The 20,981-nt window shown below is 42.1% G+C and overlaps 1 protein-coding gene across 6 annotated transcripts in view; it reads right to left on the bottom strand.

The window, feature by feature from the left end:
- The window catches only part of LOC146672607 (uncharacterized), a 54,826-nt gene that overhangs the window by 25,911 nt on the left and 7,934 nt on the right, over positions 1–20,981 (bottom strand). For 2 of the 6 annotated variants that reach the window (XM_085401292.1, XM_085401297.1), the window contains exons 2-4: positions 15,718–15,783; positions 15,331–15,436; positions 9,877–10,977 (exon numbers count right to left, since the gene is read on the bottom strand). In XM_085401292.1, the coding sequence (XP_085257418.1) occupies positions 9,877–10,977; positions 15,331–15,348 (1,119 nt within the window). In that variant the 5' untranslated portion in view covers positions 15,349–15,436; positions 15,718–15,783. Of the gene's footprint in view, positions 1–8,156; positions 9,552–9,876; positions 10,978–15,330; positions 15,437–15,702; positions 15,784–17,682; positions 19,352–20,981 lie in introns of those variants that run through there. The other 4 variants (XM_085401298.1, XM_085401294.1, XM_085401296.1 and 1 more) reach the window with 4 other exon arrangements.

Here is a 20,981-nt window from a genome sequence, read left to right as displayed (position 1 = left end):
TCCCCCCTTTTTGTTTTTTCTCACCACATAATCAACTCATAACCCCCCAAGTTGACAGGACAACACAGGTACGTGTTAAAATTCTTAGATCCTGTTTAGAAACCTAAAAAGGAATTTTCTCCCATTCAGTAGTCATTTGTCTCAAACAATCAACAAAAACATATCCCAATTTAACCACTAAATTTGTCGTATCCTCACTTAATCATCAGACCAGTGTCTTTGTCTTTTCACGTTAAGTTGTCGTCCTGCAACCCAGAGAGTCTATTTGTCAGTAGTGGATAAACTATATCATTTAAAAACAGGTGTATGTTAAGTGTCGCTACTTTAATCTTCCATGTACGTGCACATGTATGTAAGCTGTTTCTTCATTGCATGTATGGGTACGTCTGTATATAGAATGGAATAGAATTCCACTTTATTGTCATTGCACATGCACAGGTACAGGGCAACGAAATGCAGTGTATGGGTTAATTTAACTTTTTCTCAAATGAGGCATTTCTCTAACACGCACATGTGTCTATTCCTCACACTTCTCATACCTTTCTCTGGTTGTGTGTGGTTTTATTTGTTTCGGTCATTTACCAGGAACATCTTTTCCTTTTCTCCATGTCTTCCGCCAGAGGTTAACACTGGTGAGATTCAGGGACACAGCACCCAGAGCAGTTCAGCGAGAAAAACCTGCCTAAAACTACATTCCCTCTTTTTTTTTTTTTTTTTTTTTTTTCCGGGAGGGGTGGGGACAACTCTGGTGTCCAGCCGTGAATTTTTAGCCAAAGCTTGGCCCGTCTTCTGCTGCCGTACTCAGGTTTCCAGGTTAAGAAAAAACACCTGTATGAAGACACTAAACATACATTTAGTATTTGTATAAACATAACTGCCTAAATTATTGAACTCTTGAGGAGGGTTGATTTCAGAATCAGAATCAAAATCAAAAACTTTATTGTCATTGTCATGAGACCAACGAAATTAAGAATGGTCCCCGATCATTGCATCATCCCTAGCAATATCAAAATATAAACAAAACAATAAAATTCAATAAATAAAATAGATAGAATACTTAACATACTAAGTATTCCCACAGTCATGCTTCAGACCATGCATAGATTAACACAAGAGTGGCATGGTGGACATTTTGTAGTATTCAGATGTGTTATTGCAGTTGGATAACAGCTGTGTTTGAGTCTATTAGTCCTTGCTCTGATTGCCCTGTACCGTCTGTCTTAGGGCAACAGTTCGAACAGGGAGTGGCCAGGATGTGAGGTGTCTTTCATGATGTTTTGGGCCTTTTTAAAACAGTGGGCGTTGTTTGACTCTTTACTACTTTAAACCCCACCATAACAATTTCTCACTCACAAACTTCTATGCATCCATTTAAACATGCGAAGGCAGCACAAATTCACACTCATACCCCTACAGCAAAGCTTTAACATAACCACAATGCAACTCCTCCCTTAAACGGGAGAAATCACCCTGAATCAACCAACTCTATATAAAACGTCAAACAAAGATAAACCACAAACATTTCTACACTTCTGTGTCTTCCACGCAGCACAATAGGCAGAAAAACACCAATTACTCACAGTCTATTGAATTTATACTTAACATCACAACAAAAGAAAAACCTGCTCTTTTCACAACTCTCACAGCTAAAGTCGCCAACTCCAAAACCACAGAATTAAATCAATATAGTCAAAACTCTTACCCAGAGCCTCTGAAATAATAAAAAATCACCAAATACTCGGTTACTCTTTTCACTCGCTCCTTCCCACTCCCTTCTTCCTCATACAGCATACACGCTCGCTCCCGCGGACCCACTCGGCCCCGCGGGCTCACTCGGCCCCCACCTTTTTTCTCTCACAGAGACAGAGAGAGACCCTTTTCCTTTTTTATTTTTCTCCAGCACACATACACACACAGAATCCCAACTGAGAGAAAGAGGGAGAGAAGAGAAAAGATTTTTACTAGAGATGAAGTCTTTAGCCGGAGTTTCAGATCTAACAGATTTATACAACTTATTTACACACACCGGTAATTTATAATCTATATACACACGGGCCCGCATAGACGTCATATGCCACAAGAGGTTACACCTAACTTTTTGACTAATTTAAAAGCACCTATAGCCCAGGCCTAGCCTTGCTGGTCAATACACGCCTCGGGAACGCCCTCCCGATAGCGCTCGAATTCCTAAGAAAACACCATATGCCAGAACAACTTTATCTCACTTCTCTATTTCTCTGCTGGTGTTCCTAAATCTTTGACTAATTTAAAAGCATCTTTCAGCCCAGAGCCCGGCTCTTGCTGATCAATTACCGTTTCAAGTACGCCGCCTTGAAGAACGGTCAAATTACTAAATTCTAATTACTTTTAAAACTACTTCCCCGCCAGGAAAACACGGAGCTCCACCGGCCACGTGACACATCACAGTTCACGCTTTTGGCTTTACTTAAAGCTCAGTGTGCCCAACGTTTAGATAGGATGCAGCCAGGTCTAACCTTCTTAATCAATCAATGCAGTAGAAGGCAATCACTCATAGATTACCTGGCCAATTAACCGGGAGTCCCAAGTCCCCAGCGGGAGGCCAAAACCGGGCAAAAGCCTAACCACGCGTCCGCGGTCAGGTGTCAGCGCCACCTGCTGAACAACTGCATTCTTAGAGAGCCTAGCTTCTCAGTCCTAAACGAATTTACTTGTTTTAAACGCCTCACTGTTGGACCCCTGCCATCCAGTTTCATTTATCTGAAGCCCGAGACCGTCTCTGCTACCCAATTAAAACCAAATTATCCCTACACTACCGATTGACTGGCTGGCATTCCCAGTCAACCCACATTTAAACCTCTTAAACCGTATTTATTTGTTTCCACACACCTTAAACCGTATTAACTTAAACACATAACTTCTTAACTCAAAATTCACCCCCAAAATGAACAGCAATGAATTTAGTCAGACTACTATGCCCTATTTTAAAACTAATTAGTCAAGATCACTATGGACCAACGCCAGAAACCCAGACCGAGTGAATATTATTTAATTAAATTTAGTTTTAACTTCCAATATAGCGCCTTTGGATAAAAATCAACAGGTGGCACTCACCTTTTCTTATGTCGCCTGGCGTCACTCAGATAGGCTGCTGGCCTCCGCCCCTGTTTGTCACCCACACGATAGCTGCAAGCTCCCTTCCTCCCCAACCGGAGTTTCGGCACCAAGTTGTTGCGTCTGGTTCAGTTTGGGTAAGAAGGAAAAACAGCCGAGTCCGTGTAGGTGACAAACATAGTGATTTTATTACACACTTCTAAGACAGAAGCATGGGAAGACAAGCGTACAGCCACAGATCTCCAAAGAGTGGACAGCTCCCCCTCCTTATATAAGCCATGATGACGTCACACAGTCAGACCTTACTGGAAATGATAACAGTTTGGGCCTGTTCAGAGAGTTTACCTAATGTGGACATCAACTGCCAGTTGTTAGAGAAAAACAAGTGTGTAGTACATTGTGCATTTTGTGAAAGTGTATCTATCAGAAAACTGTCCTCAGACGACCCTCCTATTATTACTAAGTGTGTAGGTGAACGTGCGTGTGTGTTACATAAGTGCGTGCATGTGATTACAGGCCGGCGTACGTGCAGAACTACACGCAGGCGGGCCGGGCCCAACAGGACTGGTGGGTCTGACTGGTGTGACTGCACTAAAGTGCAACAACTTTATATAAACAGTCAGTGTGCATTAATATTTGCTCAGAGTAACACAGATATAATTAAAAGATTATACTGTCAACAGATTCAACAATGGTAAATGATTAATGATTGATACTTCTGATTCTAACTGTGATCATAAGAATACAAAATAAAATATCTCCTGGTCACAATGTCCACCTCCACTGAAGATCTCAGTCACTGTGAAACATAGAAAGCTGCTTGTGTGGCCTCTGCCTCACATGTAGATACAGCTACAGGTTTCTCTGTCAGTCAGACTGAAACAGTGTCCTGATGCTGCATCATTCAGCTCTGTGCCCCAGTCAGCATCACTGGGAGCTACCAGTGTTTCTGCCCTTTTCCTGTAACACTACACTCAGCACAGGCTCAGCTGGTATCCAGTGTTGGACTTTGGCTTCAGCTGCTGTGATAGATCCTCTAACATAGATCAGCTCTGATACATGTTGTTAGATAAGTGCAGCTGCTGTCATGTCCTGATGTTTCTCTGGCTCAGCAGCTTCTCCATCAGAGGTTCACATGGAGCTGATCCAGTATCTCCAGTAACTGTGTTCTGTGCCTCACTGGTTCATCCTTCTGTCTGTGTGACGTCAGTCAGATGTTGAAGTTAAACTCTGTAATCTTCACTGTGTCACAGAGTTCAGTGAGTCCCGTTATTCACAGTATCAATCAGATCATCAGAGAACAGCTGATCAGCAATCAGTGGTGCCAACAGCGCCTCCTGTGGTGAGAGGATGCAATAATGCAATGTAGCATTTTTTCACTCAACACTTGCAGTCATGGAAACTGTCTGTTGGATCTGTGTGACGTTGCTTTCTTGGTTAGAGTTCCTCACAAATGTCCAGATGATTCTTCTAATGAGGCGTCGACCATGTTTGCAGCTCTTTGGAAGAAAACGTCGCCCTTTGCCATCCTTACTTTTCTTTGACTTCTTCAAATGCAGCTGAACTCCAGCTGGTATTTTCTTGGACTTTGCAGCTGTTTCTGGTCATCAGTTCATTCCTGCAAACCTCTGAAGCTGAACAACAATGATGCTGCATTGCTGGCTGATCCCAAAAGGTTGATTCTGTTCATCTGGACCTTTTCAGAAACGTTTGCTCACTGATCAGGTGACTTCTTCAGTCTCAGCTGACTGCAGCTTTACAACCTTACAAACAGCACATTTGCACAATGACTGAAAGCAGCAGCACCTGATATATATGATACTAATATAATACATATACATATATAATCCATACTAATGATGAAGGAACTGAGCTCACAGTCCATTGTTCATTCAGTGAACTACTTAGTTTATTTTGGGCCTCAGAAATGCTCACTCTGTTTGTACATCACTGTCAGCAATAGACTCATTCTGCTGTGTGGACAGGAACACATGTGACATCACTTCCTGTTTGTTTGTGACTGAAGAAGTTTACAAGGAATCATTTAGAAGAGTTTCAAACATCAACTGATTGAATCCATGAATCTGAAAACGTGTTTGTGAGTGAAAGAGACAGACATGTACAGACTGAACTATCTGTTCAACAGTCAGAGTGTTTCTGTAACAGGAGACACTCTTTACACTCCACTCAGCACAGGGACACTGAGGAACCAGGAGACCAGGGAAACATAAACCCAGGATAAAGAGTTTGAGTGAATGTGGTGTTGAAGGTGTGGAGGTGGATCAGAGTGTCAGAGGAGACTCTGTAGAAGGACAGAGTGCCAGCAGGACAGTCCACATACACTGCTGCTCTGTTAGAGACAGAGGAGGAGGAGGAGGAGGAGGAGGAGGAGATGGATGTTGATCTGTTATTGTGCCTGACAGAATCAGGACCATCATCAGAGCAGAACAGACTCCAGGACTGATCATTGTTTCCAAACACACAGTCATCACTGCCTCCTTTTCCTTCTGATGCTTCTGTAACTCACTGATATATAAACGCTTCCTCTCCACTCGACCTCCCAGTAACAGCGACCAGTCAGACCATTTCTACACAGCAGCTGAGGATAAACATCAAATCTGTCTGGATGATCAGGATATGACTGAACCTCCTCCACACAATGTGCCTCAATGTTATTGATATTATTATTATCATTATTATATAATAATAAAACCTTTATAATAAAACCACTAAAAACCTTTATTCTAGCGCAACTTGTAAGCGAACTTGACTTTCAAAATAAAAGCACAAAGCACCAAAACGTTGACTACAAAAAACAAACAGTAATGTACAGCTTAAACAATTTACAATCATGACATAGATCTTGACAAGATAAAGAAATAATCCAAATTATATACAATGTCATCATGCCAACAGTTACAACATCGATGGAGGATCTGTGTAAGCGCTGAGGATCGTCCTGATGGACAGAACAGAAGGAGAGTGAGACAAGTGAAGATATACTAAACAACACTGTGACATGAACTGAGCCACACACAGTTTGATTCACAGGTGATTGACACATTATTTGACCACAAGTGTCTGTGAAGGTTCTCAGTCATCCAGGTCATCGTAGTCAAAGGAGCCTCTTTGCTGACTTAAAGTCAGCAAAGAGGCACAGAAAAGAAGATCAGACACCAGCGAGGGAGGATAAGAAAGACAGACGCAACAACATTGTCATCCCCTATGTAGCCGGTGTATCAGAAAAACTCAGGAGAGTTTTCTCCAAGCATGACATCCCAGTGCATTTCAGACCCAGCAACACACTCAGACACAAACTGGTTCACCCGAAAGACAAAACGCCAAAACACAAACTTAACAACGTGGTGTATGCTGTACAGTGCAGTGAGGAATGCCCAGACCTCTACATCGGAGAGACCAAACAGCCACTTCACAAGCGCATGGCACAACATAGAAGAGCCACCTCCACAGGACAAGACTCAGCAGTCCATCTGCATCTTAAGGATAAAGGACACTCTTTCGAGAATGCCAATGTTCACATTTTGGACAGAGAGGACAGATGGTTTGAAAGAGGAGTGAAAGAAGCATCTATGTCCACTGTGAGCGACCATCTTTGAACAGAGGCGGGGTTTACGACACCAACTCTCTGCCATCTATAATCCAGTTTTGAGATCCCTTCCCAGACGCCTTAACGCCCACTCACATCCTGGGCCATCTGACCTCAGGAATTCGCATGATAAGGTGCGGCCAGATTTCACAATGAACACACCCGAAACTCTGGCTGATTGGAGCCCACACCCAGTTTCACACCTTGGCTCAGGCGATTAGAGGATCATCAGGGGGTCCTTTTGTCCCTCTGTGGGGGGTCACTCCCACATGAAATCATGGATGGTGGTCCTGACATGAAGGAAGAGAAAGTTACAGGTTGCATCCTTTGACTTTGTCTCCGTGCCTTTGGGCGATTTTCAGAAGGACAGATGTTTCTGTTCAATTCTTAAATCAATGTTTTCAAACACAAACACTATTTTAAAGCTTCTAGAGAGTAAAATATTAATGATAATTATAATAACAATAATAAAAACAAAAGCTCTCAGATCCATCAAACCAAGCAGCAGAAAGAACAATAACTGAAGAGAAAACTTTAACCTTGTAGACTTCATTATGTTCCAGCTGCTCTACAGACGCTGTGACCTCGAACTTAAGCAGGTCGTAAAGTATGTGCAGCTCAATAACTTCATAATCAGACCCTGTGGTATTTAGGCAGCAGAACAACTAAGAATAACAACTACAAATAATGTTTTTAGGTTTCTGTTGTACTGCAAGGTTCTGTACAGGAGAACCAAACCAAGAGCAAATATTACGTCTCATTTACACCTGAGCACGAAGAGCCATCAACATTTAGCAAATTGAATCATCTTTGTTTAGATGCAAGAAGAATCATATAGAAATGAAAAAGTAGAAATAGAAATCCAGAGCAAAGATATCCTCTAATTCAGCATAGCACATGTGCAGCTGCTGCGATTCACGTAAGCATTCGGCTCGTCGCTGTTGCAGATTTTTCTCTCGCTGTTCTGGCTCACAGCGCTGCAAACACAAAAATAAATATCCCCAAAGGTGTGAAAGGGAGCTAATTAGTAAGAGTATTGTTACTCTCCGCAGGAGTAGTCCAGCAGTAGAAATCAGTACAATAACAAGGTGTGTAACATCTAGCAGGGTGACAGAAAAACCCAGGGTAACTTCTAAGGACCTCAACGTCTCTCTCACATTGTGTTTTTTAAACATGCTTCCATTTGTCACTTCAGTCTTTACTCTGAAATACAGGAAGAGAAATCATGGCTGAAACAATTTCTCATGAAACCAGGGGTGTGGTCCAACAGTCAGTTTGGTGAGGAAGGTTCCTAACTGAGAGAAGTGACCCAGAAGTATCTGTGTAGCAGCCACAATGAATCCAGATCATGAGCTTTATTAACTGATCAAAGTCTCTTCTTTCATCTTCTGTATCATTCAGTTTGCATTGGTAATGCCCATTATTGTAATGCTTTTTTAAGACCAGCAAAACTTTATTTCACTTTGGGTTAGCTGGGATAAGTGATGGATGGCGGGAATTTTACTTCAGCCACAGAAATCCTAAACAGGAAGGAGGAGCAGAGTTACAGTGGATCACTATCCAGCAGGGAAACAAGGTTTATTTCAATTTCTTGGCCATGAGTGAGATTTACTGAGTGGGCAAATTAGGGAGACGACACCATCAGATCCCGAGCCCTCCATGTGTTAATCAAGAGACGGCTGCTGTGCTACATCCATAAATAATGAATAAATTAGGAGCTAAAGCTGAAAGGACAGTTTATTTGTACCATCTTCACGTGAACACATTCAAGAACATCACAGATGAAGAAACATTAAAAACTTCCACACTACATAAAGCAAGAAAAATAGTTTTTCTTTCAGGTGGTTTCAGAAAAACAGAAACATCAAACATCTCCAAGACTCTCTTTGAAAGAACTAAAAACCTTTGTTCTCATGGTCCAATCATGAGTGAACGATGAAGCCTTGTGTGCTAAAACATGTCAGAGTTTTAAAGGTTAAACATGAGTTTCCAAAACGTAAAGCTGGAGAACAATGAACTATTTGACTGAGTTTCAATCATTTACAGACGAGCAAAACCAGGACAGAGAAAAAACGACAAAACTGACTCAGTAAAACAACAGAAAAGAAGATCCCATGTAGATCTGTATTATGTAGAAGTTCAGCCCAGCAACCAGTTCAGTTCAACACAAGTTTAGATGATTCTATCTGAACTCTGTGGAGCCTGATCTCAATCTTTTTGAGTCTGACCAGAGGAAACCAGATGATCTTTCTGTGTCTTCAGATTCACTGTGATCCAGTGATGGGAGTGATTTCAGCCCTGAGTGATCGCGCTGATGTTTGCACAGAGCAGACAATGAGGTGAATGTTTGGGCACATTGGTAACAGTGAAACAGTTTATTAGTAACATGGGATCGTTTGTGTGCAGAGTATGAACTGAGATTCCTGAAGCTCTTGTCACACTGGTCACAGCTGTAGTTTCCTTCCATGTGTGCACGTTCATGAATGTTACGACTACCTGATTGTGAGAAGCTTCTCTCACAGTGTCTGCACTTGTGTGGTTTCTCTCCTGTGTGGACTCGTTTGTGTGATTTAAGCTGACCTGCAGTGGTGAAGGATGACCCACACTGATCACAGAGGTGCTTTTTAACCCCACTGTGAATCAGTTCATGTCGTTTTAAATCACTTGGTGTGGTGAAGCTTCTCCCACATTCTTTGCAGTATTTCAGTTTGTCTCCAGTGTGTCTACGTTGATGTACTTTTAGGGTCTTTTGCCGACTGAAAGTTTTTCCACAGAGGTCACAATGAAAGTCTTTCCCACCACCACAGTGATGACAGGGTTGAGAACTGGATCCATCTATGTCGCTCTGCTTCTAAACAAAGACACAAAGACAGTGTAAGTCAGTCCTTCAACATTTGTATCCTGAACGTCGCCTGAAATAAAGAGCATCTCTGCAGACGTCCAACTACATTTGACTGTTTCAGTTAACACACTCAGTTTACTGGTCTGCAATAACTACAATACTACCACCATAATACTACAGTAATACTAAAATCATAACTGAAAGGAAAATCTGAATAATCACTCAGAGCTGCTTTTCCATGCAGTAGAATTGCTAACATGCTAACACAGTTTAATGAGCAGAGTTGTTCCAAACAGTCAGGCTAAAATGACAAGATAACAATATAAATACATACCTCACAGTAGCTGCACTTGTAGAGTCTCTTTCTGGTGTGGATCTGTTGGTGTAGTCTCAGGTCATGTGGAGATTTAAAAGTCTTCTCACACAGGTCACATTGATAAGGTCTCTCCTCAGTGTGGGTAAACATGTGTCGTTGTAACTGTGCGTCTGTTGTAAAGTATTTGCCACACTGTTCACAGCAGTACACATCATGTCTGGTGTGAATGCGTAGGTGTGTATTTCGGCTCCCTCTCTGGCTGAAAGTTTTTCCACAGATGTCACAGCTGTATGGCTTAATTCCAGAGTGAGTAACTAGATGCTTCTGTAAGTGGCTACTGTGAGTAAAAGCTCTGTCACACTGATCACAGCTGTACGCTTTAACTCCACTGTGGATGAGTTGGTGTGTTTTTAGGGAACGCTTCAAGGAAAAAGACTTTCCACACAAGTCACAGCTGAACGGTCTCTCTCCAGTGTGGATGACCTGATGCTGTTTTAGTGAAGCCTTCAGAGTAAACTCCATCCCACACTCGTCACAGCTGTATGCCTTAATTCCAGAGTGGGTAACTAGATGACTCTGTAAGTGGCTACTGTGAGTAAAAGCTCTGCCACACTGATCACAGCTGTACGCTTTAACTCCACTGTGGATGAGTTGGTGTTTTTTTAGGGAACCCTTCCTGGAAAAAGAATTTCCACACAAGTCACAGCTGAACGGTCTCTCTCCAGTGTGGATGACCTGATGCTGTTTTAGTTTAGCCCTCACAGTAAAACCCTTCCCACACTCGTCACAGCTGTATGCCTTAATTTTAGAGTGGGTAACTAGATGACTCTGTAAGTGGCTACTGTGAGTAAAAGCTCTGCCACACTGATCACAGCTGTACGCTTTAACTCCACTGTGGATGAGTTGGTGTCTTTTTAGGGAACGCTTGAAGGAAAAAGACTTTCCACACAAGTCACAGCTGAACGGTCTCTCTCCAGTGTGGATGACCTGATGCTGTTTTAGTTTAGCCTTCTCAGTAAAAGCCTTCCCACACTCGTCACAGGTGTGTTTTTTCTCTCCCTTTCTTCTGTGAGGTTTGTCGGCCTCCTGAGAGCGCTGACTTCTGGCTCCATGTTGGTCCTGCAGTGACAGAGATACAAACAGAGGCAGTGAGTGAAATGCAGTCGTGGAACAAACTCAACCTTCAAACTCCATTAACACTAGTTTTAAACCTGAAGGTGGAGCGTGGCACCAAACACCTTAAAGGTCTCTTATCCCCACCTGCTGGTAGTTCTAACACATTACATCCAACCTGCTGTTAAAGATAATTCATGACTGTTCAAACACTAAAATCATGCGCACACACACACACACACACACACACACACACACACACACACACACACATTATTTTATAATTTAGATTATTTTGTTGTTTCCTATTACATATTTCTATAATTTGTATAGATTTATACAGAATTATTCAGTGATAATAAATCCTATGTTTGTTTATTCTAAAGGAACCCCGTTAGCTTCCACAACAGATGTTGCTCGTCTTCCATCAAATACTCACATAAAATATTACACAATAAAGTGGATTCAAGATATCCACATAATTTCACTCTTACATCCACAGTGAGGTTTCACAATTGTTCAAATATAAGCAATCAATAATAATAATAATAATAATATCAATAACATTGAGGCACATTACACAAATTTCAAAAACAAATCATGTCTTACAATATTTACAACAACTAAAAGCTCTGTAAATCGGCTTTTAAGTGTTCATTGAAGTTTTGAATAATTCTCTAATTTTTTAAGGCAACTTATTCCACTTAAAAGTTGCTCTAAATGTAACAGTTTTACAAAACGTTACTTTTAACTCGAGCATTTACTAAATTGCAGCTTGTTGAAAACTGTGTAATATGATGATGTATTTCATCTGGATACTGCAGCTGAGCAGAATAAATGTGGTGTGTTTAACAGAATTGCTTTCTTTAGAACTACAAGTAAGCCATAGAATATTTTAGCCTGTACAGGAAGCCAAGAAAGGTTATTATGCATTTGATCAATATTAGTATAGTATGAACATCTTCACACTAATCTGGACGCCTTATTCTGGACTAACTGAAGTCTGTTAAGATCTGTCTTATTAGCTGCTGACCAAATGATTGAACAATACTCCAGATGAGACATTACTAGTGCATTAATGACATCTTTCATAATGAAGAAGTGATACACAAAGAGCATTTCATAGCCATAGCTATGCCTTGTCGGCAGAGTTATGTGACATTAGTGATGTTTGTACTTTCAGCGTTAACTTGGTTTTAAAGCCTTTAAAATATACGCCATTCAATCCGGTTGTTCAGTCTGACGTCACTAGCCGTGTCTGGGTCTAAACTCCGCTGCAGGTCCATATATCAAACGATCACTATGGCATTACTGAGAGTTGAAAAACTGTCTAAAGTCTTTCATCTTTAATAAAATGATCAGCGTTCTGCCCTACCAGGTGTAACAACTGAGTTTAACATCCAGGCATCCATGAAAACGGAATTTATGACATTTAACGGAGTTAGAAGTTAGCAGGGAGTTAGCTCGCTAGCTTCTATCTAAATACAATATAGCATGTCCTGACTGCGGGGTTTTGGAAACAAATTCAAACCTACAGCTCTGCTATCACTTCCAACATAAATGAAGACAGAAAACTAAACAGCAGTGACGTTTGTAGGGTTACTGAAGTTGGGCTAGCTGGTATATAATGATGTGCTACGTGACCGCTAGCGACACAGCTATGTTAGCATAATATAAACAAGCTAACTTTTTTTCCACTCGATAAAAGTTTATGTGAGTGTTCTCGGTGGTCAGGAACAAATGTAATCGCATGGCAGGATGCTGTAAAAGGACCAAACTTCAGCCAGGAGAACAACTGAGATAATCCATCCACAACACGAGGTTAGTCATTCATATACTGCTGCATGGGCTGGGCTGTAGTTACATCCTAAGGTTTTAAAACCTGAGCTTAAATAAATGATTAGCGGTAATAAAAGCCGAGGGAGGTCAGCAGTGATCACTGACTGTTTTAGGAGATTTTGAGATCAAATAGAAGAAAATACATAACATTAAACATGTTAACAACAAAAAAGCTATATTAAACGCAGACTACTTTAGGCCCGGAAGTAGGATTCGTCGCGTCATCACTGAACAACCGGATAGTCGACCTTAATCTGACAGAGAATGTGATGATTTTGTGGATAATTAAAGTCAGTCATATATCCACAAACACAACAAGCTGAAAGTCAGTGATGCTGCTCGGTTTGCAGTCCTGAACATCACGGCACAAGCAGGATTCACTGCACTGTTAATGTTAGCTGTGTTATATTGCTGCCTCTGTTCAGTGGTGTCGAGCCAAACGCACTTTAACGTGTGTTTGAACGAGCTGACGGTTCACTCGTTAAGCTGAAAGAAAGATGCTTTAATCACAGCAGTCACACATGTGTCCACTGCACCATCTGGAACTCTTCTTGTTTACACTCGTAATAACACAAACACTAAATCCTGCTTCTCTGGTGCTGTTGTGTAGCAGTGTGTACACCTGAGACTGTCACCTGTCTGTCTGTCCTGCACTCTCTCTCTGTTTCTTTCTCTCTGATTGTGGAATAAAAGTATGAACATGTGTTTATAAGTTACACTTGTGTTTGAATCCTGCAGCTTATCACACATTTGATTTCCATGTGTGACGACTGCAAGTGTCCAGAGTGAGGACAGACTGAGGGAGCCACTGCTGCACATCATCTGTGAGGCTTTGCAGCCCTGATGATCCACCAGGACAAACTCAGCAGTGTGTGAGGAAGAGGAGGAGGAAGAGCCAGCAGCAGCTGACAGATGGAGAGAATAGACAGACTGTTCCCTGTTTGTGAAGGACTGCTAGGAAAGTTTAACATAACTTGATAGGTTTGTAGCATAAACCTATTCGCTGGAACGTTAAGACAATATAATTACACTGCAAGCAAGACGCAAGTAGGCAAACTTCTTCATGTTACTCGTGCACGGGAGAGAACCAGACAGAGCGCCGTTCCTTCGCTTGACCCCAGTAGCTCTCGTCCGTTCTCCCGTACCACTGTTCTTTTATTGAGGTTACATGAATATGCATAAGTTCATTAACATATGACGTCTACATACAAACAAAGAGTACCTTGCCTGTGTGTGTGTGTGTGTGTGTGTGTGTGTGTGTGTGTGTGTGTGTGTGTGTGTGGACTGCTGATCAAAGGGTCAAACATCCTTGGTCAGGAAGAGGGTAGACTAGACCCCCCCCCCGGTGAGGAAGTCCAGCAGTTCATCTAAACAGAAAAGCACTTAGACTAGAACAGACGTAGCTACGTTAATCCTACCATAAAACAATAAGACATGGTATGACCTCTCATGCTCCCAAAGTGCTGTCTAATACACACAAAGTTTGCAGACTATCAAGGATCAAAACCTCTACCAATCTACAACTAATTACAAAACTCTAAGCATATATAAGTAAATATTTCTAAGCATAAATAACAATCAACAATACAAATCTAACATAACTGTCTGTGCTGAATCAGTCTTATTAGGTAATGTTCAAATAATGTGATCATCCCAGTGTTTTCAGTGTGGGAGAAAGTACTCAGGGCCTTCAAGTTACACACTATGAAAGGCAGCAACAAGTTTAATGTTCAGAAACCTAAAGTCTGTATCAGCAGCAGGATGGAGCTAAAAATAAATGTTGGTTTCAGTTCTATGAAGCTTTGAGTATTTTGGATCAGTAGCTGCTGTGTTTGTTGCATCATATTGCTGTAACTGTTTATATGCTTTATATATTCTGAGCTAAGTTGATCTATAGTGTTACATGATACACTCTCAGAAATACGAAATAAGAACATTTTTGTACCTATAGGAACATTTTTTTTGAATGTTCCCTTAAAAGTACATTACTGGTGTTTAAAAGTCCAGAAATGCCCCTTTAAAGGTTCAATTTGAAATAAAGTACAAATCTGTATTATAAAAAGAAGGACGATGCAGTTCATCTGATCACTCCTCATAACATTCTGGAGTGCAGGCAAAATGCTATTATAAAATCTTAAGCAGCAACTTCTCCAGGTTCCAATATTTATGCAATTCTCAAACCTTTTGGCCACGACTGTATAACCTCTTCTGAAGTTTAGTGGATATTATACATGGTTATGCTCAGGATGTGTCGGCCAGTTTCCACTGGAAACGCCTTTTGGTTAAACTGTCAGCGAGGAATTTGCATTTGCACTGTTACATTTTTATATAACTTTAATGCACATAAACAACAGCTGCTTGTTTCAGTGAAAATACATTGATGGGTTTTTAATAAAGTTGTGGAGCTGCAAAGTATTTTGTCTGGTGTCAATTCTATCGTCAGCTACATCGTTATGGCAACTGTTCAAATGTATATGGTGATAAATATCTTTGGTCATATGGTCCTGCTCTGTCTGTCACCTTCTGTGTTGAGCTCATTGTTTCCTCTGTAGTGGCTGAGCTGAGTCCAAGTAGCTGAAAATGTTCCTCTGCTGCTCCGTCAGACTCTCCTCCTCCTGCTGATCAGCTGGGACACAAAACAGATCTTTGTTAGGCTCCACACTGCACTGAAGAGTCAAAGTGTCTCATATGTTCATCTGACAAGTAAAAGAACACATTTTTGTTTCCCGAGGTGGGCAACTTGTTGGAAACAAACACAAAAGCTTTGAGCACTGATACCTGCCATTGCTGGCTTTGAAAGATGCAACACCAGCAATGTGGATTGTCAAGACTCAAACCAATCATCAAGCAAAGACAACAGGGATCATTTGTTTCTGTTTATTTAGCATTCACAGCATTTGTAGTTGCCTTCTGTGCAGGGGAAGTCCACGCACACTGTGTGGTACCGCCATCCGCAGAAGGTGCATTCAACCTCTGTAAGAGAAACGAGATTGTCTGAGACTGAAATGATATTAACTAAAGAAGTGGTGATTTGTAAAACTTCACATTTTGATCCGGGACGTACTCTGCATGAAAACAAGCGCTCACTCTTCCTGCTCAACAAATGACAAGGGCGGAGCCTTATACCACGTGATACAGAAGCTGTGCCGTGTGATGCTAAAATTAGCAGGGAAACAACAACGGAGAGCACGTCAGGGATGACGAGAAAGTGACAGGAGAAAATCCGTCCCGGTCAACCACCCAAACATCAATAACGGGAACCTTATACAGCGCTTCCCTATACACGTCGAACTCCCGCAGCCACAAAGACATCACGTAGGCTATCACTTATCACCTGACCAAAGATATGGCTCCATCAACACTGTGCAAAACGAGGGATTTAGGAAAACGATCAACACCCTAGACAAACGCTACACAGTGCCGTCCCGCAACTATTTTTCTATTGTTGCACTACCTGCTCTGTACACGCAGCGTCGAGCAACGGTGGAGACGGAATTTCAAGCAGGACAACATTTTGCTGCAACAACAAAACGTGAGACATTTGTTGTTTTATGTTTATTTATTGTTATGAGAGAATCATGATCTCAATTCTAAGCCAAAAAATCGTGATTCTCATTTTATGCAAAATCGTGCAGCCCTAACATTAACACAAAACTATTGTTTCACCAGAGAAACACACATGAAGAGAGAGAGAGAGACAATAACAGCTACCAAACAGTCGTCATAATTCGTCACACAATGAGAAAAGCACAAATCAACAAGTAACAATGACTAATTAATATTAAAATCTGTAACATAATGTATTGTTTGGAGTTTAGTCTGATTGGTTCAGGATGAGCTGCCATTATCCAATCACACGTCTGCTTACCTGCATCTTTTCTCTTTTTTCCAACCTGAGCACCTGATGGCTTTGAACTTTTGTTGTCCATCTTCCATTGGTTTGAATTTTGCGCTCCAGTACAAACACAAATCCCCCAACCCGAGGATCAGCACAATTAACCTAACAGACCTACACCTTAGTTCACAGATTTACTTTGTCTAAGGTTGATTTCTGGGATTTCACACAACCCAGGATTCAGATCGTGAATCCATGATGGGCTTGGATTTACATCATTATAAATGAAATGTGCTCTACTTGGAAGCAGCCGGCCCCGCCCCTTTTGACGGGTTGTGTGAGACTTTAAATCATCAAACTGTAAATTATAAATTAAATTGTTATTGATCCTTTACCCCGAGTCCTAAAGTGTAGATTTATTTTCTTACTCTTCTTATATTTGTTGTTTGTTTACTTGCACCGCTGTAACTGCAGCCTCGTCGTCTCGTCTCTCTATATGCTGGACTGTCTGTAGCGGAGATGACAATAAAGTTTACTTTGACTTCAGCAGCGCGCAGGCGCACCGAGGGCTCTCGCGCTCACTTTATAGAATTTAGAAAAAACATCGGTGCAGATTATAAGTCTGTATCATAATATCTGTTTGTTGTGTTGTTTTTATTTTGTTTTGCGAGTTGGTTATTAGATGCCGCTCCAGCCAGCCAGAGACTCCCCGCCGCCCCGCCCTCTCCTCCCTGTGCCGCCAGCAGCACCTCGCAAACGGAGGGCGCCCTTACTCCCAGCAAATGGCTGATAGAAAACCGATCGGTGCCTACGAATTTCCCAATATGCGCTGGCATGACGTCGGGGAAGCATGGGTACGACCGATTATTTTATTTTTTTCTTGCCAATGCCCGTGATGCCCCCCCCCCCCCACCACGATGCATTCTATTGGTTTGCACACCAATAGAAGAGAGCCCCGCCTTTAACGCTCTTCTCTCACAGAGAGCAACAGAAAACTTGGAAAAACTCCAGATTGACTGAACTCAGTTCAAAGTTACCTTGACACCTTTAGATGTGAGACGTAGTGATGGTCCGCTTGAAGCTGACGCTCCGGTGCGTGTGTCAGAAAGATCAACGCGCTGCTTCAGAAGCACCGTGTCGAGGCTTGATTCGTTTGGCCAGAGTCACGTGATCAGTGACGTCTGAAGCTTCGTTTAGAACGTACCTTTTTTAAATCGAACTTTATTGAAACACAATGAGTATACAACATACAAACAGATGAAGTTTACAAAAGAACAGAACATGAACATACAGAACCAGGAGTAAAAAAATGATGATATGAGTAGGCGAAAAAAATCAACATATTGTAACGTGCAGTGGAGATGAAGCCAGCCGCGGAGGTGTGCAGGTGGATAGCGAATGAGCAACAGCTTCTGACTTTCCAAAAAGTACTCATTTATTTACAATATCAAAAATAAAAGTGCTACCTCTACCACACATTACTAAAGAGCACACTAGTCCGCGTACACACGGGAGCATCCATTTCAGGAGGAGTGCGAAGAAGAACCAAAAGGGGGTGACACCAGTCGTGAGACAGGAGGCGCCGCCATGTGGTGATACACTGCATTACAATAGCAACTGTTACATAGTCCCCCCCTGGTGAGAAAAAGGCTGTCCTCAGCCGTACACAGCCGAAAAAGCACACACCACACCTAACAGTACCCTATACATAGAGGTTACAGCTAAGATTGGTGCACACACACAGGGCAAAAGACCATTTAAAAATGAAATTGGTGAAAATAAGACGAATATGTACAGTGGAAAATCAGTTTTCTTAGTTTTTTTCACTTTTTTCTTTTGTTCTTTTTTTTTTTTCTAAGTAAATGCCAAGAATGAACCTTAACGCACGAAAGAGCCATAAAACTGGATTAAGTAGAGCAAACAGAAACATCTACATATCATGACTCAAAGTAGCAATGCAACAAGACAGCATCAAACAGGTTTAACCAAAACATTTCACTTCAGATCAAGCCTGGTTGTGTGAAAATCATTAGTCCATCTTTTGTTGCTCCAGCCAGACGTAACTCTGGGGAAACGTCTGGGCCTGAGATTGTAATGTCCACCAGCAGCTGGGTGCTGGACAGATCTGGGTGAAACACTCTCTGGAACAGCGCCCACACCAGAAGAAGAGTCAATGTCCGGTAAATCAAAGGGGAATGGCTCAGAGTCAATGTCAGTATCTGCAGGGGGGCCAGGGTGGGCCTGAGAGTCAGAGTTCAGACCCTCTGCGGTCTCTCTCTCAGCAGGCAATGAAACAGAATGTTCTTTGGAAGTGAGAGAGTCCCAGGTATGGAACGGTTGCATGTTCACAACATGATAAACACCTGCATCCACACCGGAGTCCACCCAAGTGAGCCTGTAGGGTTGCTGACGACACCGTCGTGGTGGGCCTGATCTCTGATAACAACGAGACGGCCTACCTGAAGGAGATTAGGAATCTGGAGAACTGGTGCCAGAGGACCTCCTTCTAAACGTCAGTAAGACAAAGGAGCTGATAGTGGACTTCAGCACTAAGCAGGAGAGGAACGAGTCATCAACGAGTGCCCAGTGGAGAGAGTGGACAGCTTCAAATACCTCGGAGTTCACATCACGCAGGACCTGTCATGGTCCTGTCACATCAACACCGTTGTGAAAAAGGCCCGTCAGCGTCTCTACCATCTCAGACGCTTGAGAGACTTCCAACTGCCCTCCAAGGTGCTCAGGAACTTTTACTCGTGCACCATAGAGAGCATCCTGACGGGAAACATCTTAACCTGGTTCGGGAACAGCACCATGCAGGACAGACGAGCTCTACAGAGGGTTGTGCGATCAGCTGAGCGCACCATCCGCTCCGAGCTCCCTGACCTGCACTCAATCTACAGCAGGCGGTGCTGGACCAAGGCCAGGAAGATCGTGAAGGACCTCAGCCATCCCAACAACAGACTGTTCTCTCTGTTGAGGTCAGGAAAGCGATTCCGCTCCCTGAAGACCAACACAGAGAGACTGAGGAGGAGCTTCTTCCCGCAGGCGATACGGTCTCTCAATCACAATCACACCACCACACAGTCCTGACCCACACATATAGTTCTTACACACACACTGGACATTCTGGACATTGTTTTCACTTCATCATTTAAATCACTGCTGCTGTTATTGTGTATATATTTATTTATACTTCTTGTGTATTTTGTTCATACATTATTATATAGTTCTATATTGTGTATTTTGTTGTACAGTTATTTTATTTTCAATTTAATTTATATATTTTATCTTATTCTCCCAGTTAAATTTACCCTTCATTCTAATTTGTGTTGTACAGTTATTTCATTTTTAACCTTAATTTATATTTTATTCCTTCCTAGTTAAATTTACCCTTTTTAATTTTTCATATTTATTTCCTATCTTATTCATAGCCTTTTCCTTTTTTGTTTTCTTTAGGTCACGAGCAGTTGTCCAAGCATTTCACTACATATCGTACTGTGTATGACTGTGTACGTGACAAATAAAATTTGAATTTGAAATTAACATCACTGAGTCTCTGAGATACACACAATGGTCCCTGAAACAGTGGTGCAAGTTTAGCAGTAAAGTTAGACTGAGCGTCTGACCTGGGGTGCGTCTTAACTCTCACAAGGTCACCAACACGAGACATCGACATGCCACGTTTCAAGTCATAGTAATGTTTTTGTCTGTCATGGCTATAGTCCAAAGCTGCTTTGGCGTGGTCGTGAGCTTCCTGCAGGGAGGCTCTCAGAGTCTCAGGGTAAGGCACACCCGGTTCATCAACACCTACTGTAGAAGGCTGAGTGATAAGGTCAAGCGGGGTGTCTAACTCACGACCATAAAGCATCATGGCAGGAGTCATACCTGTACTGTCATGGGGGGCGGTGCGCAGAGCAAAGCAAATTTGAGGGAGAAACTTGTCCCATGATGTGTGCTTATCACCTACATAAGCGCGGATTGCAGTTTTCAGAGTCCGGTTGACGCGTTCAGTAGCATTTGTCTGAGGCAGAAACAACATGTTCAAAAAGCTCACTCACAAAGGAGACCCTCTGTCAGAAATGAGGTAAGTGGGTGTACCATGCCTAGCAAAAATGTCAGTGACGAATTTACCAGCTGCTACCTGAGATATAGCTTCTTTGACAGCACTGGCTTCAACCCATTTACCGTATTTTCACAACCATAAGGCGCACTTAAAAGTCTTAGGTTTTCTTCAAAAAGTACGGCGCGCCCTATAGCGCAGTGCGCCCTGTGTGTTGTAATGAGGACGTAGTAGAGAACGCCATGAGAACGCTAAAGGGTGAAGTGTGTGCGTTGA

The sequence above is a fragment of the Rhamphochromis longiceps genome, linkage group LG3, assembly GCF_057381845.1.
Source record: "Rhamphochromis longiceps isolate RC_006_pf linkage group LG3, R_longiceps_female_GT1.1, whole genome shotgun sequence".
NCBI lineage: Eukaryota > Metazoa > Chordata > Actinopteri > Cichliformes > Cichlidae > Rhamphochromis > Rhamphochromis longiceps.
Note: the sequence above shows the minus strand (reverse complement) of the source record. Positions and strands in the feature narration are given on the sequence as shown.